Raw genomic sequence first — 12961 nt, 5'->3', positions numbered from 1 at the left:
GGGAAGTGAAGAGTTGGGGAAATGGTGAACATGGGGAAAAAGAAAGAAAATGTCTTGGAGGTTGAAGCATCATCTACATCAGAGGTTTTAAACTGCCTTAGGGCAGGATCATAGCCCCATACTTTGCATTCAGCCAGCCCTTAAATAGCTACTGTTTTTTTTTTTTCCTCAGTGAATATGTCATGAATTAATTACTCCTTTTCCATGCATCTGGAGTGACTTTGACAATTCCTTTAATGCTGCTCTTCCAAATAAATTTTCTTCCTGGAACGTCATTTGCCTTCCCTGTCAGGGGCCCTCTTTGGGGCCACCAAGGCCTCTGAATCATGGGATGCAGGCTTGGTTCTTGGACTCTCCGTTACCCCAGGCCCTGGGCTCCTCTCTCAAAGGCTCTGCCTCCTCCTCAGGGCACACTCTTGCATCCCAGTGATCTCAGGGAGCAGCCAAAGGCCTCACCTCCCAACTTCCATTGGCTGAAGAAGAGAAACCTGTTCTCCTAAATTCCCAGACAGCATTTGTCAGCCTGAGGAGAAGTCGTTAATAGGATTTTTCTCTGTAACTGAAGAAACAGGCATGCAGGGGAATTATGGGTCTTCAATCTCACACTGTGAGTCAGAAGAAGGTAAATCTGTTAGTGGATAAAGTCTCTTCCATAGATTTTAGAAACTTTAGTGAGTCTAAAGAGAAACCTCTAATTCCCATTTTGGTTTTGGTGTTTTTTATGGGGGCTTTTCAGCAATAACTGCATGTAGTGCAGGGTGTGTGAGTGAGTGTGGGGAGCCTCCTAGGGCTTTTTCTAAATCATCTAATCCAGTGTTTTCCAAAGGGGCTTCCATGGCACTCCAGACTCAAAGGTGGTTTATTAGACTCTTACCCTTCATTCAGTAAGAAGGGTGCTGCTCTGCAGAAGTCTGAGAACCTGTCATCCCAAGGTCATTGGGAGTTCAGGGCCAGTACAGGCATTTTTAAGGACAGGGGTTGGGAGCAGGATGATTTTCTCCTTTTTCTTCTCTTTAGATGGCACTCAGTACTTCCACAGGGCTCCAGGGGGTACAAGGCATTGAGAGACAGGGTAGAGAAACTGTCACACAGAAAGGGCCAGGTGCTGACCTTCAGCCTTTCCATCCATGATTTCCAGGACTCAGCAGCCCTTGGAGGCAGGGGCATAAGGGGGGAAGCTGGAGCCATATAGCAAAGAAGGATGCTGCCTCCCACCCCCACCCTCCTTGAAAGATTCTGGGGTGGGAGTGGAGAAGAGGGGAGGCAGGAAAACCACATGTTTGTGTGGGAAGATATTGAAAACGAATATAGAGATGCTGAAAGTGCTGAAAAGAAAAAAGTCTTATAAGTGAGTTAAAACAATTTTGAAGCAATTTCAGAAAGTAAATATTGCAACTTGTCTTGCCTTCTAGTGCCTGCAACTCAAAGATGAGTTTTCAAATGAGACACTTTTGCATACTTTTTCAACATTGGGACTGGATATGAATCTTTCTCAGAATCATAAAATACTTGCTAGGCAACTGATTTCTCTGGCTCCTAGACCTTTTTGATCCACTTGCATCTCTCCCAGCTGACTCTGGGGCAGCCAGTCCCCTAACACTGCTCACCCTCTCTCACCAGTGTGTGACATGGTGACACAGAGTCAGGGGCATGCTGTACTGGGGTTGGGAGTCAGGGCAGGGTATTTCAGGGCTGAGCAGGGCTGGAAATAGAAGTGGGGGTGGGGCTTGCTAGGTTAAGTTTAGTGGTCTCTGGAGTTAAGACAAACCTGGACTTAAATCCTGGTCGCACTGCTTATTGGTAGTGGGACCTTGGCAAAATTACTTCACTTTCTGAGTTAGTCTTTCCTCCTCAGTGAAATGAGAAGATAAGCCGGCTTGTTTCTGCCCCCTATGGGTGGATGTGAGAATTGCATAAAGGGATATTTAATGAACTGCGCATCAGGGCTCCTTATGGACCATTTATCACTAAGTCAAGGAAGTGCACTCGACATTCGGACATCGTTTCAGAGGCACTCTGATACTCCGCCTCTGGAAATTTCTTTGCTTTCTTCAAAAAGTAGACCAGTCAATAAAGAGCTCATGGTACATCAGGAAATCTGGTGAAAGGCAGTGGGAAAGGAATTGAAACCAACGGTTAAGTGAGGCTTCTGAATCCATCTCACTGGGGAAAATGAGCTTGAATCTTGGAATTAGGAAAAGTATGTGTTAAACCTGAAAGTTGCACTCCTTTTTCATACTGGAGAAAATATTCACCTTTTTAGAGACAGTAGACTGGAGAACACAACCAGACCGTGCTCATATCCATTTAAACCTTTTAATTAAAAAAAGTCATATAAAATAAAACAAAAATGCAGATTTCCCCTCTATTCTGGATAAGAAAGCAAACGGTTGAAGCACACATTAATTTAAAATTTTGTCATAGAAAATCCAATGACCTTTTGCGCCCAATGTAAAAAAAAAAAATTCCTTAAGTTGCTCTCAGGAAGAGCAGCAGTTAAGATTTTCTTGTCACATTTGTTTATTCCTTTGGGTTGTGGCTGTGTAGTCATGGAAAAAGTGTGCCCCTGAATTTGGCTAAAACCAGTCACCTCCTTTGAGTGTATTCATGGAAATGTCAGACAATCATGAAAAGCCAAGGAAGACAGAGTTGTATTGAAAGCTTTGCTTTGGTAAGTTTGATGGAGCTAAAACATTTGCTTTGGTAGGTTTGGTGGAGCTAAAACAGGTAAAATGTGACATGAAGGAGCATTATTTCAATATAGGGCCCAGCATAATCTCAAAACCTGATTAGGTTTTAAAATAACAGACCCAGGACTATACACAAATGACCAACACCAAGCGCAACACAGTATGCTCCGCACTAGTTTCTACGTGAAACAGGTCAAACTAAGTTTTATATGATGCAGACCAGATTTCCCGAGTGCCTAAGCCACTTCCAGGCTTTAACCTAGGCCTCAGAAATTCAGCTGGTAACTGGGTGAGATCTTGATTAACATCCACCTCTAAGGAGAGACTGAAGGAAAAATGTGCAGTGACGGCTCCTGGCTCAGGGCCTGGGGATCCCTAGCCAAGGCTGTCTCAATGTGGCTCCAGGATTGTAAAGCTCTGTCTTCTCAAATGGCTTTTTTAGAAAATGAAGCAACAGCAGATATTTTCAGGCATCTGAACTCCAGCCAGGTCCTTGAAGTCTGCATCCTAAAGGAACTTCAAAATGGAAACAGAGCAGAGTCTTACCCTTGGAACACAAATCCTTTGTGTGACAGGAACATTTATAAAAACATACTAAAATGCTTATCTGTTATTTCCCTCTACCCCAGGTGTTGCTTCTTTACCTTCTCAAAACCCACTCTTCCCAGTGCTGACAAAAAAAACAGAAAATGACAGTTGATTGGCCCACACTCATGTCGCAAGGCAGAGATGACAGAAAAAAGCAGAGAAAAAAACAAAAGTCTATTATCAGCTTTTGATTCTCAAAAGCCAAAGACCTTCAAAGGGAAAGGCCAGGAGTCATGTAAACAGTCACCAAATCCAGTAGGAGAGTGATTGAGGAGTGATGAGAGTAAGGCTTCCCTATCCCCGGACCAGTCAGAGGCCCCAGAGGCAGAAGCCACTGGGGAAACTGTCAGCCCTTGACCATGGTGGTCCTTGAGAATGGGCCTTCCCTGTGTCCTGCCCTTCTTTGACCAGTGGGATGGAGACCTCATTGGAAGCCTGGATGTAAAGAGGTGGGCTGTATGACCTCAGAGAATTGGGCCCCTCTTCCGGACCCCAACCCAGAGTAGAAGCACTGAAGACCTGGAGGTGGGTTGAGGAATGGGTCTCCCTTTACCCCTGTGTCTCCTCTGCCATCAAGAAGGACTTAAAGGTGGCTGAGACCTCCCAGGAATGGAACAGGACTGTGGGTAGCAGCAGTGCCCTGAGGGGACCAATATCCAAGACCAGATGGGTCAAGGGTCACTTCAGGAGAAGTCACGGTGAGCTAATGACATTGAGGGTCACTGCTTTAACCCCTTGTCACCACCTGGCACCTGGTAGCCACACCTGTTCCTTCTCCACACCCAGATCATGACCTCCAGGGGAAGTGTATGTGTGGACTCTCCCTGCCATTTTCACAAGATGGGAGCTAAAAGGAGTTAAGGAAAGACATATCTCTTTCGTATCCCAGTAAGATTGTCCTTGGTACACATGCTTCTAACCTCCCTGTTTCCCCACTGACTGAGCAAATGCAGCAGGTAAGTGCACGGACAACCTTCGAGCCTCTGCAGGTTTTGCCCGTCAGGAAACTGTAGCTACCTGCTGGGCCGTGGAGCAGTCTTAGAGTACTAGCCTCTCTCCTACCCATCCATTTTGCAGAAAAGGCAACTGAGGCCTCTTTCACCACTGGTAGCTCATGGCAAAGGAAGGAAAGGTATGTGCTAGGCAGTGTGCTTGAAATGAGCTGAGGATCTGCGTGACCGCTGGCAATGTTATGTTGTCTGTCAGTCTGTAATCTACACACTGTGCAAGCCGTGGGGCCTTTGGCTCTCCCTCTGTGTGTAGGCACAGCAGATTTGGTTTGCTTCATTCCTGGCCACCCGTCAGCTTGTGGAACAGGTCCTCATCGAGGGTTTCATTCTGGTCCTTGGAGCGGGTGGACAAGAAAATGTAGCCCCCGATGTACTCATGCACAATCTTGCAATTCGCACTCAGGCAGGTGAATGCAATGGAGACGTTCTGGTCGAACTCGATTGCCACCTAGAAGAGGTAGGGAAAGGAAAGCTTAAACTCTGACAAGGAAAGATGAGACAAAGCTGCTTTGCTAGAGGGGGCCCCAGAGCTGGGACTGCTGAGGCGGCCTACAGGTTTGCTCCAAAGCAAAAATCGCCTACAGAAAATCAGTCTTTGCTCTTTGTGCCCTCTTGTGGCGACAACTTTGCCACATGCAGGGCAAAACATGTCTAACTTGCAACACACACAGGTGTTTTGTCTCTTGTTAAGATGTAAGACATTTCAAAATAATTCTGTGTGGAGGCCACGGTGCTTTGCAGACTTTTTAATGTCGAATAAAAGGTGCACCTAAATTTTCCTACACCCAGTGGCCCTTCCTCCTCCCCAGCTGAATGTCGTCAACTCAGCAAGCTGAAGAAACTGAGACCCTACTGGCTCTCAGTCTTGGCTGTCCACTAGAATCACTTGTGGACCTTTAAAAATTACTGCTGCCCAGCTCCCACTCCCGGAGATCTGGACTTCATCGGTTTTGGGTGTCACCTGGGCGGGAGGATTTTAAAGCTCCCCAGGTGCTCTAATAGGCAACAAGGTTTAAAAGCCACTGCCTTGGAGGTGGTCTACCTCAGATCTCATTCTACAAAGGAGTGCTGAGCTGGTGAACAGCCCCGCTGAGAGGAATCCCTTGTTCTTAAAGTGTGAGTCTCTAACAATCCCTCTACGTTGATGGCTTTCTACTGGGAAAAGGAGGAAATGAGGGGAGAGTCTTTATCAGCAACATCAGAATGCTTTAAACCGTAGGACATTAAGGTGCCTCTAACTGCATCTAGAACTTCCCATGGCATAGCCTTGGCCTGAACTTTACTCCCACAGTGGTGAGGATGAGAGGCTGATTCTTTGAGGGCTCCTAAACTCAAGAGGCTAAGCTTTTCTCCGTCATCCCTGTGCAGGTCACTTGCTTCACTGACTGTTTTTCCCTGTGGGACTGCAATGCTCTTCAGGTGGGCATTTGAGCCTCTGAGTCCCTAACTGATGAATCCTCTTGGCAGCCAGTCAGATGAACCCTCTTTTGGATTTGTTTTTGAATGACAGTTACATCTCAGGTAGTTTCTTTTAAGTATCATCAGCCGAAGTCTTAGATAATCCTATTCTGCATTCAAGGAAATTAATCAAACTGCTCAGCAATTTTACAGTCTGTATGGGAAGTCTGTATGGAGACTAAGCCATCTTGTGTTATTAATTCAAAAGCATTTGGCCTGTATGTGTTAGAAAACTGCCCAGAATTGCATGTGATTATTTTAGCAATTACCACATGCTTGTGGTTTCTGAGTTCTAAATATAAGAACACCTTTTTAAAATCAGAATAATTTGCAATTCTGAGAAAACTTTTATCTATGGGCTAAACACTGAATATACCAAAAACTTTCACTTTACCTGCCGGATTTCCCAGTTTACATTCCACTGTTTCATATTGGTGAATCTCCATGTTGTAATTGGAACCCCGATGGCTGCATCAATTCTAATCAACCTATTATATGAAATTCCCAAGATGTCATCTTTCTTGATTCCTTTAAATCTGAAAAAAAATAAATTAGTTAAAAGAGGCAGTTGCTTCCTATAGTATGTTCATTCACATACAGCTTCTTAAGGATGATACCAGCATTTCTAAACCATTTCCAAAGAATGGACAATGAAGGATGATCTTTCTAGAGAAAGGCACTTTTATTGTGATGTAAGGAATATGATGAATGGAGAGAATTAAGGTTTTCATGCAGAAATTCTTTAAGTGAAATTGACATCAGAGAAAAGCAAAGTAAGAAGGGGTCAAGTCAATTAATTAAAAATCAGCAACAACTGTTTATGTTAGGTACTCTTCTAGTGGCTGGAAATACAGTAGTGACCTAAAGAGAGAAAATTCCTGAATTCGCAGAGTTTATATTCTAGTGTGTAGAAAGGGGTCAAGAATAAGTGAAATGGACATGCAGATAAAGTCATGAAGGCAAGCAAAGCACAGAATGGGGACAGAAAATACTGCAGATGGTTATAATTTTGTATAGGGAGCCAGGGAAGAGCTTAGTGAGAAGGGGTATTTGGTGGAAGAGCTGATGTCTGTGAGGGAGTGAGCTGTGTGGACATCTAAGATAAAGAGTACTGCAGGCAGGGGGCACAGCCAGCGCAAAGACTTGAGCATATATATATATATATATATATTTGCATGCTCAAGGGCCTGCCAGGAGACCATTGTGGTTGGGCACACTGAAGTAGGGGAGAGGAATGTGAACTCCAAGAACTAAGGTGTTATAGGATCACTGTAAGGATGTGGCTTTTACTCTGAAACAGAGAACCTTCAGATGATTCTGACCAGAGGCCAGGTGGGGTTTGATTTAGATTTTAAAAGAATCAGTCTGCCACCACATCAACAAAAAGGACAAAAACCACATGATCATCTCCTAGATGCTGAAAAAGCATTTGACAAAATTCAACATCCATTCATGATAAAAACTCTCAACAAAATGGGTATAGAGGGCAAGTACCTCAACATAATAAAGGCCTTATATGACAAACCCACAGCCAATATTATACTTAACAGCGAGAAGCTGAAAGCTTTTCCTTTAAGATCGGGAACAAGACAAGGATGCCCACTCTCCCCACTTCTATTCAACATGGTACTGGAGGTCTTAGCCACGGCAATCAGACAACACAAAGAAATAAAAGGCATCCAGATTGGCAAGGAAGAAGTCAAACTGTCACTATCTGCAGATGACATGATATTGTACATAAAAAAACCCTAAAGACTCCACTCCAAAACTACTACAACTAATATCTGAATTCAGCAAAGTTGCAGGATACAAAATTAATACATAGAAACCTGTTGCTTTCCTAGACACTAATGATGAACTAGCAGAAAGAGAAATCAGGAAAACAATTCCATTCACAATTGCATCAAAAAGAATAAAATACCTAGGAATAAACCTAAACAAGGAAGTGAAAGACCTATACTCTGAAAACTACAAGACACTCATGGGAGAAATTAAAGAAGATACCAATAAATGGAAACACATCCCATGCTCATGGATAGGAAGAAGTAATATTGCCAAAATGGCCATCCTGCCTAAAGCAATCCATAGATTCAATGCAATTCCTATCAAAATACCAACAGCATTCTTCAACGAACTAGAGAAAATTGTTCTAAAATTCATATGGAAGCACAAAAGACCCCAAATAGCCAAAGCAATCCTGAGGAGGAAGAATAAAGATGGGGGAATTATGCTCCCCAACTTCAAGCTCTACTACAAAGTCACAGTAATCAAGACAATTTGGTACTGGCACAAGAACAGACCCATAGACCAATGGAACAGACTAGAGAGCCCTGATATAAACCCAACCATATATGGTCAATTAATATATGATAAAGGAGCCATGGACATACAATGGGGAAATGACAGCCTCCTCAACAGCTGGTGTTGACAAAACTGGACAGCTACATGCAAGAGAATGAAACTGGATTATTGTTTAAACCCATACACAAAAGTAAACTTGAAATGGATCAGAGACCTGAATGAAAGTCATGAAACCGTAGAACTCTTAGAAGACAACATATGCAAAAATCTCCTGAATATAAGCACCAGCAACTTCTTCCTGAACACATCTCCTCGAGCAAGGGAAACAAAAGTAAAAATGAACTCATGGGACTACGTCAAACTAAAAAGTTTCTGTATGGCAAAGGACCATCAACAGAACAAAAAGGCATCCTACAGTATGGGAGAATATATTTGTCAATGACATATCCGACAAGGGGTTAACATCCAAAATATATAAAGAACTTACATGCCTCAACACCCAAAAAGCAAATAACCTGATTAACAAATGGGCAGAGAATATGAAGAGACAGTTCTCCAAAGAAGAAATTCAGATGGCCAACAGGCACATGAAAAGATGCTCCACATCACTAATCATCAGGGAAATGCAAATTAAAACCACAATGAGATATCACCTCACACCAGTAAGGATGGCCAGCATTGAAAAGACTAAGAACAATAAATGCTGGTGAGGATGTGGAGAAAGGGGAACCCTCCTACCCTGCTGGTGGGAGTGTAAGCTAGTTCAACCATTGTGGAAAGCAATATGGAGGTTCCTCAAAAAACTAAGATTAGAAATACCATTTGACGTGGGAATCCCACTCCTTGGAATTTACCCAAAGAATACAACTTCTCAGATTCAAAAAGACATACGCACCCCTATGTTTATCGCAGCACTTTTTACAATAGCCAAGATATGGAAGCAACCTAAGTGTCCATCAGTAGATGAATGGATAAAGAAGTGGTACTTATACAGAGTGGAATACTATTCAGCCATAAGAAAGGAACAAATCCTACCATTTGCAACAACATGGATGGAGCTGGAGGACATTATGCTCAGTGAAATAAGCCAGGTGGAGAAAGACAAGTGCCTAATGATTTCCCTCATTTGCGGAGTATAACAACGAAGGAAAACTGAAGGAACAAAACAGCATCAGACTCAGAGACTCCAAGAAGGAACTAGTGGTTACCAAAGGGGAGGGGTGTGGGAGGGTGGGTGGGGAGGGAGAGAAGGGAACTGAGGGGTATTATGTTTGGTACACATGGTGTGGCAGATCACGGAGAGAACAGTGTAGCACAGAGAAGGCACATAGTGGATCTGTGGCATCTTACTATACTGATGGACAGTGACTGCAGTGCAGTATGGTGGGGACTTGGTAATATGGGTAAATGTAGTAACCACATTGTTTTTCATGTGAAACCTTCATAAGAGTGTATATCAATAATACCTTAATAAAAAATTAAAAAAAAGAGCAGATTAACACTTTAAGAAAACTTTGTCTTTTTACCTGAAAACAAAATTCTAATTTTGCTGTGTATTTGGAAAAAAAAAAGAATCACTCTGGCTGCTAAGTTGAATCTTAGGGGAACCAGTGAAGAAGCAGGTGAACCAGGTAGGATCCAGGTGAGAGATGACAGAAGCCTGGGCCATGGTGGGGGTGGAGGAGGTAAAAAGTGTCAGACTCTGTGCACCTTAAAGCTTATACCTGCTGATGGATAGGATGTCAGGTATATCACAGAGCAGAGTCAAGAATGACTCCAAGGAATCAGTCTGAATGTCTAGAGAGAGAAGTTGCCATTTACTGAGATATGACAGAAAGCAGGGGAGCAGGTGTAGGGGGAAGAGCAGGAGTTTTTGGCTGTTAAGGTGAGCTGCCCATAGACAGCCAAGGGTAGCTGGATGTATGAATCTGCTGTTCACGAGAGTTCTGGGCTTAACATACATACACAGTTCTGAGTCTCTGGCACAGAAATGAAGTCAACAGAATGGCTGAGCGTCACAGCACTCCATAAAACTGGAGTGACATAAGATACTCCCATGTGCTCCAGGAGTATAAGTGGTTGGGAAGATGAGAAAGAACCTGCAAAAGAGACCGAAAGAATGGGCTCATGAGGCAGGACGAAAACCAGGGATGTCTGCTGTGCTGGGGGCAAGCGAAGCGAATGTGGTCTAAGGAGGGAGGGAGGCGCTTTGGCAGCGGACACAGGACTGGGAATGCACCTCTGGGTTCAGCCCTGTGAAGGTTGTACAGCCAGTGGGGGACTTGATGAAAGCAGCTTTGGGGCAGTGGCGGGGGGACGGGGGTGAGCAGGGGAGAAAACCTGACTGGAGTGTGTTCCAGAGAGAATGGGAGAAAGGAACTGGAGGCAGAGGGCATGTAGGGCATGTTCAAGGAGTTCTGCTGTGACGGGCAGCAGGGGGAGGGGACAGCAACTGTAGGTTGACATGGGGATGGGGTGCAATGTGCAAATGGGTGTTGCAGGGAAAAAAGTATGATTTGAGAAAAACTTCCTAGTTGAATAAACCACTTTACAAATCATTCTTAGGTCCTTCCTATCACCTTTCTGGAACCATTTCCAGACCTTTTATTCTTCATTCCACCACCTTAATGCTAATATCACATGTGAGCCTACTGCTTGCTCCACCTGCTTCTCTCTGGCACATGGATTCCATCGGCTGTTCTCCAGCACCCAGGGAGTTGGAGAGCCCCAGGTTTTTTGGGTGTGGGCAGACCCTGATTTTGCCTGCCGCCCCATGGTGGGCAGCTCCAGCCTTTGTTTCTGACTGGCTTTGGAAAAGGCAGATATTCACCAAATCTGGGGTAGCTGCCCTAAAACCTCCCCTCCATAAACAGACACTGGAGATGGATCTACGGGTGGAGGGTGGTGAAAGGGAGCAGCTGGCAAAAGGGGAAGTGTGTTAAAGGAGTGTTTGTCATCAGACACTTGTCAGGGCCGCACTTCACAACCTACCAGGCACTGTCCTTGCACTGTGTCACTGGATTCTCTCCACAAGGCCAGTTCAGGATGCCCTCTGAATAAATGCAGAGGCTGAGGCTTGTGAGGCTAATGGAAATGCCAAGGTCACAAAGCCAGTAGATGGCAGGGGTGGGACTGGAAGCTGGGCCTGCTTGGCTCAAGTGTCACTGTTATTTCCACCTCATGGGGCTGACTTGACGGGAGTGTGTGTGTGTGTGTGTACATGCACACATGTGGGTGTCCAGTAAAACTCTGCCCCCTCCTTTTGCCGGGGGGAATATAGCAGAAGGAGTTGCTTGTTTGGGACAAGCATTAGGACAGATATTCCATGAGGTGTTTCAGGGAACAGAGAAGTCAGAATAGACTCTCCTGCTGGAAGGGGCAGGAGAAGCTAGGTCTCTGGAAAGAGCCAAGAAACCAGATGAAAACTGTACTTTCCCATAAATCAGCTCTTTTAAATACAAACCAATCTTCTAATCCCCAGGTTATAAAATGAAAAAGTGAGAGAGGGTACTTGTTTTACTGCAGAATTAAGCATAGATTTTCCTTAAACATCAGTCTTTCTTACTGAACTAAAAAGTGTAATCTCACTCAAGCCTGCCTGTGGACACCTTTTGGGGAACCTGTCATTTCATGCAGTGGGGGCAAGAGCCATCCTTCATGCTTGGGGAAAATGTGGATTCTATGCCAAAGTGTGCCCCTGACCAGGGGGTGAACTTGAGTAAGATACCTGAAGCTATCCCTAAATTCTCACCTGTAAAAAACAGAAAGGGGTAGTAGATGGGCCAACTAAGGGTCCTTTGGGCCCAGAAATCTAGAGAGACCAGGCTCACTAGCTGATAAGGCTGGAAGGCACAAGATTTGTTAGGACCTCTCTAGAAAAACCTAAAAATTCTGCAAAGCCACACCATGAGACATGGTATGAGATACACAACAGGGAGAAACTGGACACAAAAGGAGGTCACAGATTTCATAAAAGCAATGTGATCTCGCCCTTTAGTTTTGCAAGTATCATCCTAAAAGAACCAAATCTTTTAAAATTCCCTTTCTCACACTTTGCTAGGTTTCCAGGGTGCTGACATTTTGGACAGAGATATGGAAGGTTTTTATGAGCAGCCAAAAGTGTTTGGGCCATTTGTGAAAATACAGTATTCTAAAATAAAAAGAGTTCTACATTCTAGACTAAGTGTGAATAAACTGGGCTCCAAGAAAGGTACTTAAAATTCAAAGGAAGGTGACAGACAGAGGCAAGCAGACATGGTAATTACCTGACAAGGTAGTAGGTGAGGCCGAATTCAGGTAGAGACTGCCATGCCTGGATGAACCGCAGCTTGGCTTCAACCAGAGGCATGTGGGCCACATTCTGATGGGCTTCCAGAATTCGGGCTGCCAGCTAAGCAGAAGTAGGACACATCAAACTCCCTTTAGCATATATGGATGGTTCTATCATCATCCCATTAGCTCAGCTCCCCAGTGAGAAAAATAAATGCAAGACTCAATTGCAGTTCTACAAAGACAATTTATTCTCAGCCATTCATTCTCTCTCACTATTTCTATAAGACACATAATCACTGGGGAGACAGGAGAAACATGGTCAACACATAAAGTTCCTCAGGCTCATGCAGGAAGAGAGTCCTGGGTCCTTCTTTCTGGGGTCCACGTGTCTGAGGACAGTGGTGGTATGTGAATCTGCTCATCTGCATAATTTTTAACCCACTTGTATGGAAGTATAGTTTAAAATTTTAATTTGTGGGGACTAAATCATTTTACTTTTAAACCAAATCATGGGATGGCCATGTTCAGTTAGCAGTGTAGTCACTCCTAACAAAACTACCAGTCATTTCTTAGTATCTAATACCCAGTCCATAGTCAAATACTCCCACCAGCTGATTTTTCATGATGGTGGTCTCAATCATT

General features: G+C 44.1%; 1 protein-coding gene across 4 annotated transcripts in view; it reads right to left on the bottom strand.

The window, feature by feature from the left end:
* Positions 1-2302: 2302 nt before the first annotated feature.
* Positions 2303-12961, bottom strand: part of FERMT1 (FERM domain containing kindlin 1) — a 39332-nt gene continuing 28673 nt past the window's right edge. For all 4 annotated transcript variants that reach the window (XM_036885111.2, XM_036885112.2, XM_036885109.2 and 1 more), the window contains 3 exons: positions 12313-12437; positions 6141-6282; positions 2303-4736 (listed from right to left, as the gene is read on the bottom strand). In XM_036885111.2, coding sequence (XP_036741006.2) covers positions 4563-4736; positions 6141-6282; positions 12313-12437 — 441 coding nt within the window. In that variant the 3' untranslated portion in view covers positions 2303-4562. The remainder of the gene's footprint in view (positions 4737-6140; positions 6283-12312; positions 12438-12961) is intronic.

This window comes from Manis pentadactyla, chromosome 5 (assembly GCF_030020395.1).
Source record: "Manis pentadactyla isolate mManPen7 chromosome 5, mManPen7.hap1, whole genome shotgun sequence".
In the NCBI taxonomy this organism is placed as follows: Eukaryota; Metazoa; Chordata; class Mammalia; order Pholidota; family Manidae; genus Manis; species Manis pentadactyla.
This window is presented reverse-complemented; position numbering and strand designations above follow the sequence as displayed.